This window comes from Triticum urartu, chromosome 1 (genome assembly GCF_003073215.2).
Source record: "Triticum urartu cultivar G1812 chromosome 1, Tu2.1, whole genome shotgun sequence".
NCBI classification, from domain to species: domain Eukaryota; kingdom Viridiplantae; phylum Streptophyta; class Magnoliopsida; order Poales; family Poaceae; genus Triticum; species Triticum urartu.
Window position 1 is genome coordinate 561,051,291 of NC_053022.1, and position 12,211 is coordinate 561,063,501.

Here is a 12,211-nt window from a genome sequence, read left to right on the forward strand (position 1 = left end):
AGGACCAACGCTCTGAAGTTGCAGTCATCACTCTTGAAATCTTGCATAAATCTAAAGCACATGCCACCAAATCTCCCCACATGACAAGAAATCCTAATCTCATCGTCCCAAAGGAGACATCGAGAATATACGCTGGAGCTCCGTTGACTACGTTCAGATGAACGAATTCGAGGAGGATCGGATCCTGGAATACAAACTCGAAGTAGAAGCACTGCCATCCGCGAAGACTAAAAAACACTAATCAAAACTACTAACTAGAGTGAAGGCACTAGGACCCCCCCCCCCACACACACACACACACAGCGACCGTCGGAGAGGCGAATCCACGTCCTCGCCGATGAAGTATGATGATGAGAGTTTTTCCTAGCCGCCTAGGGTTAAGAAGGAAAATAAAAGGAAGTCTATGACAAAAGCTTAAAGTTACAATTGATTCCGTCAAGTAAGCAAGATTTTCCTATTTTAAGAATGACAACATTATATAATATATATTTTAGTAAGGAGGTAGCAATTTCTTTTCTTGGTGATTCCACGAGGGGGTTAACATTTCAAGCTTGTGCTTACAGAGGTTGTTGGCTTACTCCCTCCGTTCCTAAATATAAGTATTTTTAGAGATTGCATTATAGACTATATACGGAACAAAATAAATGAATTTACACCGCAAAATATATGACGTTGAAATCTATAAAAGGACTCGCATTTAGAAATGGAGGACGTATTAATTTTCTTGACCCACTGAAGTTGTTGCCTTATTATAGCAAATATATGACGTTGTCTTGGAAAATGCACCAAAAATGCGAACTATACCTACTATATCGTGCAACAACAACAAAAAAAATCTTAAGTTACTTTCTCAAAGAGTTCAGACACAAATTATAGAAGAAAAATGGTAATAATAAGTTATGCTATGCAGTATAATGATAGACTAAGCACGAGATTGAATTAAAATAAATAGAAAAAGGCCTTCGTTTTTCGTCCCTCTCGTGCCCAAATCCTGGTTCAGCCCTGTTCTGGACAGGTCTGTCCATCGGTTGACCAGATGACAAGAACTAATTTGGAGATTGGTTAATTCCGGAGCCGGGAAGGGAATGCCATCGATCGGCGCTGAACCTGAAATGCCATAGAGAGTTATTGCAAACACGCGTGGTGGGCTGACGAACGACAGCTATAGTGTACGTACACGTTAATACTGCCAGCGTGCAGCCACGTGCATGCGTCGACAGTGAAAGTTCCACCCATGCGCGCGCAAACGTACACTTGATTCCATCTGCAAACTCATCTTCACGCTCTGTTTTTATTTTCGTCAAACACACTGGATGAACACCAAGCTTTTCCACTCAGACGCACCATCCTGAAGTTTGACACAGATGGTTCTGAACGGAGCCATGCAAAAGTTTACCATGACAGTGACGAGACGACGACTCAAGATGTCATTGTTTCTTCTGGACCATACTGACGAATTCCGTACTACCAAATCTCCCCGCAAGTGTAACAAATCTCCCTCAACTGGGCCGTGTCTTGTGAACGCTTCTGCTAGATGAACGATACGTAGTCGTAGAGTGCACATTACAAGTTTATCCTCCCACCCAATCTGTAAGCTGCAGTGCAAATCCATACTCTGGCGTGCTCTCTTTTGTCAAACACATGGGAGGAACATCCAAGTTTTCCATGTCATACAGAATGAGATTGTTATGAACGCAGCCATGGAAAAGTTTACCATGACAACGACACCTAGTGGAAACTGGCAAAATGATAAATCTACTTGTGAACAAAACAAATTCGCAAAATGAATTGTCGCGAAAAAATTTCGTCCAGCTGACTTATTAGTGTAAAACCCGACAGACAAGCACCACACTACACTGTGCAGCGCCTGCCTCTCAGACGCTACACATCTGGTTAGCACAGCATACCTGGGCCATGCCGGCCTCACATCCGGCCATGCAGCGCCTCACATCTACGTGGTAAACATGTAATATGCAGCGCTTAGCCGTTAGGCACTGCACATTTTGTTACCAGTGCCTAGGCTACACAAAAAGGTTAGCTGAGTGAATTTTTTTTAAACACAGTTTAGTTTATGAAATATTTTCATCCATATGTCAATTTTGTTAATTTTTGTAGCAGCAACTGGTGAAAGAGAGCACACGATCATCTTGAAAAACCTCTCTTCCGATCGATCGATCAACATGACGCACATACATGCAGCTGTGCTGATTGACAGCTGCAAGATTAAAAATCCCAGCTTCCGTCCGGATGCCGGTTGCAACCGCCTAGGCAGCTAGGCGCGCGCGGGCGGCGGCTGCAGGTGCGCGGTGGAGGAGTGGAGCATGGTGGTGAGCTCCTTGGACGCGACGATGGACTTGTAGATCTCCATGACCAGCCGCTGCTCGAACTCGGACGTCCGCGCCGCCGTCGCCGAGGGCAGCTGCTTCCGCCGCGGCACGCGCCTGGCCCAGATCCCCTCGGGCCCGCCGCCGGGCAGCGCCGTGGCCGACGCCTTCCGGGCCACGGCCAGCATGCCGCCCACGTACGCGTCCCGCGCGCGCGCCAGCAGCCGCCGCGGCGCCGTCACGATCGCGCGGACGGCGCGCGCGCGCCGGATGAGAAGCCCGCGCAGCCGCACGCGCCACCCGACTCGCCGCGCCCCGCCGAGGCGCTGCGTGCCCTGGGGCCTGCTGCCGCCGCCCTCGCCGGCCTCCAGGCGCTGGTACTTGCGCCGGCGCCAGTGCGCGCGCACGCCCCTCGTGAACCCGATCGGGAACGCCTCCACCTCCATGGCCGGGCCGGCTCGTGCGCTGGGTGCTTGCTCGGCGGCGAGGTGGGGGTGCAGCGCGCTCTGGCTGGCGTGGCTGCTTGACCGTGGTAGGTGCTGGGTGAAATGAGGGTTTGGTGGTGGATGGAGCGAAGTGCGATGCCGGCTCGCGTCTTTTTTTATGCAGGGGCGGAGGGCTACGGCCGTGGTTGGTGGGGGTTGTGTGGGTGTGCGACCGGTGACAAAATCATGGGGATTTGATGCCGTTTTCGCGGCAGTGGCCACGTTGAATTCACTCGTCGACGTTGTGGTTGGTGACTTGGTGGTGCGTGCGTTGGCGTGGATAGCCAGCCCAAGGTCGTTTTCTTTATTTCATTCATTCACTCGCCTCGATCGACCATGCGTACGTGCATCGCCAGCATATCACTAGTAAATGCACCATGTTACCATGTGTTAAACCGAACGTCTAGAAGATGGCAGCCTGGATGGATGACTAAACTCGTTGGTTCAAGATTCCGTTGCTTCACATTTTAATGCACTCGTACGTACGTGTTGATTTGACTGCTTTTTTTTTACCATCAGTACAGACACAGACGCTCATATACACACGCATACACTCACCCCTATGAACGCACACACGCACACCCCACCCCTATGAGCACCTCCGAAAGACTGAGCCGGCATATCATCTTGACCGGTGTGGCTTGCTTGGGGGCAACTATTTCTCAATCGCCTAATTTTGTCTAGTTCAATCACTCTTCCATTCGTCTTCCTCTTCCTCCTGCCCGTCACCTCTCTCCCGCGCAGCCACCAGTCAAACGCTTGTCCCATGCCACTCAAAGGCCAACAGGGTTTGTCGTGCCGGAAAAGGTTTTGGGTAGGCCGTGGGTGTCAGTCACTCAGTCTTACGTAGCTGTTGTCCGGACTCTCGTAAAGCCCACCACTCTTGTATCAAGTTTACAAAAAAAAATACATTCGGACCGCTCGACAGACTGATACAAATCCGTGTTGGATGGCAAACTGTGTCCAAACCACGCAATCTGTATGTATGAAAACGGTTTGAGAGTCTGCCTTTGAGATGCCCTTACGTAACCTTTCCACAAATTATCTCGCCCTCCTGAATTTTACGAGTGGGGCACATCCCCACCCCCTCTATTTCCAACCAAAAGTTGCCGACTGCCTGCATAGAACATACGTAACTCATCCGTAGGTGTAGCATTGCTCTCGAATCCCTAGCGTGCCGTGCTCAACGTCCGGGTTGTACATGCCCTAACGCATCCGGTCATCTCTGAAGAAACGCAAACGCGAGCTTCTGTTGGTGGTCGGTGGGTGCTCTGGTCATTGACGATAAAAGTTACTCCTACCAGGAACTTGCTCGTAGGTACGACTACATGTGATAAGCCTAGCATAAAATGGCTTAATTTGGTGGTCAAATTAAAGCACGTGGCGCCGTAGGGGGTCGTTAATCAATCAAGGAGCTACTGGTCATAGTCGACCAAGGAATCACGGGTCATGCATGAGTGGCTTGCTGCTTTGCAAGTTGTTTCATTGAACATTGCGCACGTACCCGTGCGTTTGCCGCGGTGTAGCTATGATTTCCTTTTAAAAAGATTGATTGTTGTTTTTTATATATGTATACTTACGATCATGTTTGACCAGGACTCGATCGACTATTTTTTTAGTATGAGCAGCCTTGCACTTTTGGGCAGTGAGTGAAGCAACGATGGACGGCTTTTTTTTTTTTACGATAGAGGAGTTTTATTTCAAAATTATAGGATTACAATCTACGGACAAGAAATCCTCGATACACGAATGGTCTCTCTGAAGCCAAACAACAGTACACGATTCTATGCGGCTGTAATTAGCCAGACAATCTGCTACCTTATTTTGATCCCTATAAATCTTCTGGGGAATAAACTTCCTTTCCTCCATCAAGACCTTGATCTTAGCTACCAAGTGCCCATAAGCTGACCATGAGAGATTCTCATTTGATAAAATGGACAGAGCCTCAATTGAATCCGATTGGACGATGACTTGCAGCTCTGTGTGTTGGAGAGCTAAAGCCATGGCTTGCATATATAAGCGCACGGATCTCCGCTTCAAGTGCATCATTGCATCTGAATAAAACTCTATAAGCAGCAAAGATGATCGAACCGTCATGACGCATAGCACCATACTAGTCGTAGCGGGGCCATCATGAACGAGGGACTGGTCTTGACGTGAGAACGGAACGGAACGGTCCATCCGTCGACATACCCAGGTTTTGACATTTTGCGGCACCCTTGTTTATATATGATGTCATGAGTGTTTTATATAGGATCTGCACATTCTTAGCCGTCTGAGAATTGGTGTTAGCTTGGACGAGTAAACCGGTTGAATAGTCCATCGATTCACTTGTTAGTGTTTGTGTTTGACCATTGACGACTGAATGTATCTTGGTGTGCTTCGACGGGCGAGTTTGCGTCGCTGGCTGCTGGGCCATTAGTTTTATTATCGCAATCAACGGAAGATAGTAGTATTATCTACAATCAGGAATTTTTCTTCATGTAGTGTGTGAGGTAATACTAAAGTGTCTTGTCAAATCAAATTGAAGCACGTTACCAAATCAAATCAAATCAAACCGGGAGATTGTGTTTTCAATTGACCAGCCAACGAATAGTCAACTGAGGAATCACCTGCGTCAAGTCAGTGGCTTGCTGGTTGACACGTTCGTAAGTGTACGCATGCATGTGTTTGAAATGCTGAATAGAAATTGATGCGCCATATTCGTTTTTAGAAAGATTCGTGTATACAATGACGTGTAAGCGATAAGGGAAGTGACGTGCGGCGAGAACCGAATCAACAGAAGAAGCCAGGTTTGACATGCCGGCCCAGGTGTTTGCGCGGATCGTGTCAGAGGAAGAGGACGAGTTCTTCTTCACTTGAAAGTTTTTTTTATTTATGCCTGGTGAAAATTGTGATGCCGCTCTCGATTGGGCGGGGGAGTCGAGTTTGGTGGTGAAATCGTGTGTGATGTCGGCCGCCTCATGTCTTGTATGGCGAGTGTGAGTCGTGGTTGGTGTGGTCGTGTGGACGCGTTGAATTCACTCGTGGTGCTAGTGCAAGTGCACGAGGGTTGGTGAACCGGCGCGCGTTGCTAATCCATCCGGCCTGTCGTTTTGTCCCATTTACTCACATAATGCGTAAGTGCATGTCTAGTACGATAATGCAGGGTCTATAACTAAGAGCATCTACACCTGAACACCCGACACCCATCTCAAACGCTCGGACGGATGGTCCTCTCACTGACCGGTCACGAAAATTCAATCCACACAGACGTCTCAAATAAGTCTCAAACACCCGAGCTGACCGGCACCCCTCATATCAAACCCAAATATAGGGCGAATATTTGGGCGCCCGGGCAGGGTCCACAATATCGGACTGACGCCGGTGTCCCACACAAAAACAGTCCGAAACCCCGCATTCGGAAACTTGTCTCCTCCAACGGACAGATGTCTTCGGGTGGCGCTGCTCCGGCGGGCCGAGTAGTGCCTAGCCCCCCTCCACCATATATGCGCTTGACGTGGTGTAGCCATGATTTCTATTTCTATAAAGATTGATCGTTGTTGTTTATATATGTGTATGTATGATCATGCATGACCAGGACTCGATCGACTCTTTTTTTGTTACATATATGAGCAGCCTTGCACTTTTGGGTAGTGAGTGAAGCAACGAGGGATGGTCTTGACGTGCGAACGGTCCATTCCATGCGTCAACATGGCCAGGTTTTGACATTTTGCGGCTCCCTTGTTTTGACATGGCCAGGATTATGAGTGTTTTATATAGGATCTGCACATTCTTAGCCGTCTGAGAATTGGTGACAGCTTGGATGAGTAGACAGTTTGAATATTCCGTCACTTCACTTCTTAGCGTTTGTATTTGACCGTTGACCAGTGTAGTAACTTGGTGTGCGTCGCTGGCTGCTGTGCCATTAGTTTTATCGCAATCAACGGAAGATGGTATTATCTCCAACCAAGGATTTTCCTTCATACACAGCGTGAGCCATGAGATGGTAATACTACTGAAGTGTCTTGTCAAATCAAACCAAAGCACGTTACCAGGAGATTGTGCTTCTAATTGGCCCGCCAGCGAATAGTCAACTGAGGAATCACCCAAGTGTCTTGCTGATTTATTACACGTTCGTAAGGGTACGCATGCATGTGTTTAAAATGCTGAATATAAATCGATGTGCCATATTCGCTATTAGAAAGATTCGTGTATACAGTGACGACCAATTTTTTTTTTTTGAAAAGAAGGTTAAGACCCTCGGTCTTTGCATCAATCGATGCTAACAGCCATCTTTATTTATTATTTAACAAAGGTTTAACAAAAACATACATTAAGCCACCTGAAGTCATCATGCACACTTACAAAACTCGATAATGTGAAGTGCTCTCACTTCCTATATCTAAATCCGTTGTCCTCACCGATCCATCCACATAATTTATCGGAACCAACAGCCGGTGCAGCGGGCCTAAACACCACATGCATACGTTCTAGATGCCCCCATCTTCATCGGATCACCAACCAATCTTCAGGAGAGAGATCCGCATCATCCTTGCCACCCGTCCATCCGCCACCACGGCGCCCAACGGCGCCACCACCCCGAGCTCGTCCATCCAGACACGAAGATTCTAGAAGATCTGTCGTGCGTAGCACCTGCCGACCAGGCATGACACAACGTAGCACCTGTCGGTCAGGCATGACTTCACATCTCCACCGAAAGCTCCGTGCAAGACGAAGCCGCTCCACCTCCTGCCTCTGTCTTCCAGCGCTACTCGAGAAACGATGCTCCCAAGAGAGTAAAACGACACCGCAGTACCACCATCGTCCGATCTGAAAGACCAGATCCCAGGGACCCCGAAGTAGCATGAGTGGGTTGACAATATTTACACGACAATGCATTCATCAAGGTAACGACACAGAACGCCGCCATCGCCTGCCACCGACTCGGTTATCACCGGCAAGTATGTCTTCCCGACTCGCAGTCGGAGCTAGATGATGGATCTCGAGATTTGCCCATCCAGCGTCAGGCCTACCACCTCCGGCGAAGGAGATGGCCACCACCGCCGCGCCCAGGGCCGGAGCCCCCGACGTCCTCATGTTGCAGGTCCAGCCCAGAAGCCGCTTGACGTAGCCGGATCAGCGGAGATGCATGACAGCGTGTGGAGCGGCCCGTTGAAGCCCATCTGGGTGTTGGGGAACGTAGTAATTCAAAAAAAAAAAATCCTACGATCACGCAAGATCTATCTAGGAGATGCATAGCAACGAGGCGGAAGAGTGTGTCCACCTACCCTCGTAGACCGAAAGCGGAAGCGTTTAGTAACGCGGTTTATGTAGTCGAACGTCTTCATGATCCAACCGATCCAAGTACCGAACGTACATCACCTCCGTGTTCAGCACACGTTCAACTCGATGACGTCCCTCGAGATCTTGATCCAGTGGAGGGTCGAGGGAGAGTTCCGTTAGCATGACAGCATGGCAACGATGATGGTGATGTGATCCGCGCAGGGCTTCGCCTAAGCACTACGACGCTATGACCGGAGGAGTAAACTGTGGAAGGGGGCACCCCGCACGGCTAAGAGAACTATTGGTGTGCCTTTGGGGTGCCCCCTGCCCACGTATATAAAGGAGGAGGAAGAGGCCGGCGGCCATGAGGGGGCCGCCATGGGGGGGGGGGTCCTACTTGGACTCCTAGTCCAAGTAGGATTTGCCCCCCCTTTTCCTTTCCTCCACCGGAGGGAATAGGAAGGAGAGGGAGAGGGAAAGGGAAGGGGGGCGCCGCCCCCTCCTCCTTGTCCTATTTGGACTCCCAAGGAGGGAGGCGCGCGGCCACCCCCCGCGGGCTTCCCTCTGTCTCCCTTAGGCCCATGTTGGCCCAATACTTTCCCGGGGGGGTTCCGGTAACCCCTCGGTACTCCGAAAAAAAATACCCGAATCACTCGGAACCATTCCGATGTCTAAATATAACCTTCCAATATATGAATCTTTACCTGTCCACCATTTCGAGACTCCTCGTCATTTCCGTGATCTCATCCGGGACTCTGAACAATCTTCGGTCACCAAAACACATAACTCACAATACAAATCGTCATCGAACGTTAAGCGTGCGGACCCTACGGGTTTGAGAACTATGTAGACATGACCGAGAAACATCTCCGGTCAATAACCAATAACGAAACGTGGATGCTCATATTGGCTCCTACATATTCTACGAAGATCTTTATCGATCAAACCGCATAACAACATACGTTATTCCCTTTGTCATCGGAATGTTACTTGCTCGAGATTCGATCATCGGTATCATCATACCTAGTTCAATCTCACTACCGGCAAGTCTCTTTACTCGTCCCGTAATGCATCATCCCACAACTAACTCATTAGTCACATTGCTTGCAAGGCTTATAGTGATGTGCATTACTGAGAGGGCCTAGAGATACCTCTCCGATACACTGAGTGACAAATCCTAATCTCGATCTATGCCAACACAACAAACACCTTCGGAGACACTTATAGAGCATATTTATAGTCACCCAGTTACGTTGTGACATTTGATAGCACACAAGGTGTTCCTCCGGTATTCGGGAGTTGCATAATCTCATAGTCAGAGGAATATATATAAGTCATGAAGAAAGCAATAGCAATAAAGCTAAACGATCATAATGCTAAGCTAACGGATGGGTCTTTTCCATCACATCATTCTCTAATAATGTGATCCCGTTCATCAAATGACAACACATGTCTATGGTCAGCAAACTTAACCATCTTCGATTAACGAGCTAGTCAAGTAGAGGCATACTAGGGACACTTTGTTTGTCTATGTATTCACAGATGTACTAAGTTTCCAGTTAATACAATTCTAGCATGAATTATAAGCATTTATCATGATATAAGGAAATATAAACAACAACTTTATTATTGCCTCTAAGGCATATTTCCTTCAGTCTCCCACTTAATCTAGATTACATAGTAATGATTCTAACACCCATGGAGTCTTGGTGTTGATCATGTTTTGCTCGTGAGAGAGGCTTAGACAACAGGTCTACAACATTCAGATCTATATGTATTTTTAAAATCTCTATGTCTCCCTCCTTGACTTGACCACGGATGGAATTGAAGCGTCTCTTGATGTGTTTGGTTCTCTTGTGAATTTTGGATTCCTTCGCCAAGGCAATTGCTCCAGTATTGTCACAAAATATTTTCATTGGACCTGATGCACTAGGTATTACACCTAGATCGGATATGAACTCCTTCATCTAGACTCCTTCATTTGCTGCTTCCGAAGCAGCTATGTACTCCGGTTCACACGTAGATCCCGCCACGACACTCTGCTTGGAAATGCATCAACTTACAGCTCCACCATTCAATACAAATACTTATCTGGCTTGTGACTTAGAGTCATCCGGATCAGTATCGAAGTTTGTGTCGACGTAACCATTTACGATGAGCTCTTTGTCACCTCCAGAAAAGAGAAACATATCCTTAGTCCTTTTCAGGTATTTCAGGATGTTCTTGACCGCTGTCCAGTGATCCACTCCTGGATTACTTTCGTACCTCCTTGCTAAACTTATAGCAAGGTACACATCAGGCCTGGTACACATCATTGCATACATGATAGAACCTATGGCTGAGGCATAGGGAATGACCTTCATTTTCTCTCTATCTTCTATAGTGGTCGGGCATTGAGTCTAACTCAACTTCACACTTTGTAACACAGGCAAGAACCCTTTCTTTGACTGATCCATTTTGAACTTCTTCAAAACTTTATCAAGGTATGTGCTTTGTGAAAGTCCAACTAAGCGTCTTGATCTATCTCTATAGATATTGATGCCCAATATATAAGAAGATTCACTGAGGTATTTCATTGAAAAATTCTTATTCAAGTATTCTTTTATGCTATCCAGAAATTATGTATTATTTCTAATCAATAATATGTCATCCACACATAATATTAGAAATACTACAGAGATCCCACTCACTTTCTTGTAAACCCATGCTTCTCCAAAAGTCTGTATAAAACCATATGCTTTGATCACACTATCAAAGCATATATTCCAACTCCGAGAGGCTTGCACCAGTCCATAAATGGATCGCTGGAGCTTGCACATTTTGTTAGCATCTTTAGGATCGACAAAACCTTCTGGTTGCATCATATACAACTCTTCTTTAAGATATCCATTAAGGAATGCAGTTTTGACATCCATTTGTCAAATTTCATAATCATAAAATGTAACAATTGCTAACATGATTCGGACAGACTTAAGCATCGCTACGGGTAAGAAGGTCTCATCATAGTCAACTCCTTGACCTCGTCAAAAACCTTTCGCAACAAGTCGAGCTTTGTAGACAGTAACATTACCGTCAGCGTCAGTCTTCTTCTTGAAGATCCATCTATTTTCTATGGCTTGCCGATCATCGGGCAAGTCAACCAAAGTCCACACATTGTTCTCACACATGGATCCCATCTCAGATTTCATGGCCTCAAACCATTTTGCGGAATCTGGGCTCATCATCGCTTCCTCATAGTTCGTAGATTCGTTATGGTCAAGTAACATGACCTCCAGAATAGGGTTACCGTACCACTCTGGTGTGGGCCATACTCTGGTTAACCTACGAGGTTCGGTAGTAACTTGATCTGAAGTTTCATAATCATCATCATTAGCGTCCTCACTAATTGGTGTAGGAATCACCGGAACTGATTTCTGTGATGAACTACTTTCGAATTTAGGAGAAGGTACAATTACCTCATCAAGTTCTACTTTCCTCCCACTCACTTTTTTCGAGAGAAACTCCTTCTCTAGAAAGGATCCATTCTTAGCAACGAATATCTTACCTTCGGATCTGTGATAGAAGGTGTACCCAATAGTCTCTTTTGGGAATCCTATGAAGACACATTTCTCCAATTTGGGTTCGAGCTTATCAGGTTGAAACTTTTTCACATAAGCATCGCAGCCCCAAACTTGAAGAAGCGATAACTTAGGTTTCTTGCCAAACCACAGTTCATATGGTGTTGTCTCAACGGATTTAAATGGTGCCCTATTTAATGTGAATGAAGCCATCTCTAAAGCATAACCACGAAACGATAGCGGTAAATCAGTAAGTGACATCATAGATCGCACCATATCTAATAAAGTGCGGTTACGACGTTCGGACACACCATTACGTTGTGGTGTTCCAGGTGACGTGAGTTGTGAAACTATTTCACATTGTTTCAAATGAAGACCAAACTCATAACTCAAATATTCACCTCCATGATCAGATCGTAGAAACTTTATTTTTCTTGTTACGATGATTTTCCACTTTACTCTGAAATTCTTTGAACTTTTCAAATGTTTTAGACTTATATTTCATTAAGTAGATATACCCATATCTGCTCAAATCATCTGTGAAGGTTAGAAAATAACGATACCCACGCGAGCTTCAACA

At 46.6% G+C, this 12,211-nt stretch overlaps 1 protein-coding gene across 1 annotated transcript; it reads right to left on the reverse strand.

Moving 5' to 3' along the window:
- Window positions 1-2,063: 2,063 nt before the first annotated feature.
- LOC125530270 lies at window positions 2,064-2,920 on the reverse strand. Its single transcript, XM_048694663.1, has one exon. It carries the CDS (start codon window positions 2,768-2,770, stop codon window positions 2,273-2,275), a length of 498 nt encoding a protein of 165 aa, XP_048550620.1. The 5' UTR covers window positions 2,771-2,920; the 3' UTR covers window positions 2,064-2,272.
- Between the last annotated feature and the right edge of the window lie 9,291 nt (window positions 2,921-12,211).

Coding starts and splice junctions, on each gene's coding strand:
- LOC125530270 (XM_048694663.1), bottom strand. CDS start 2,770: ATGGAGGTGGAGGCGTTCCCGATCGGGTTCACGAGGGGCGTGCGCGCG.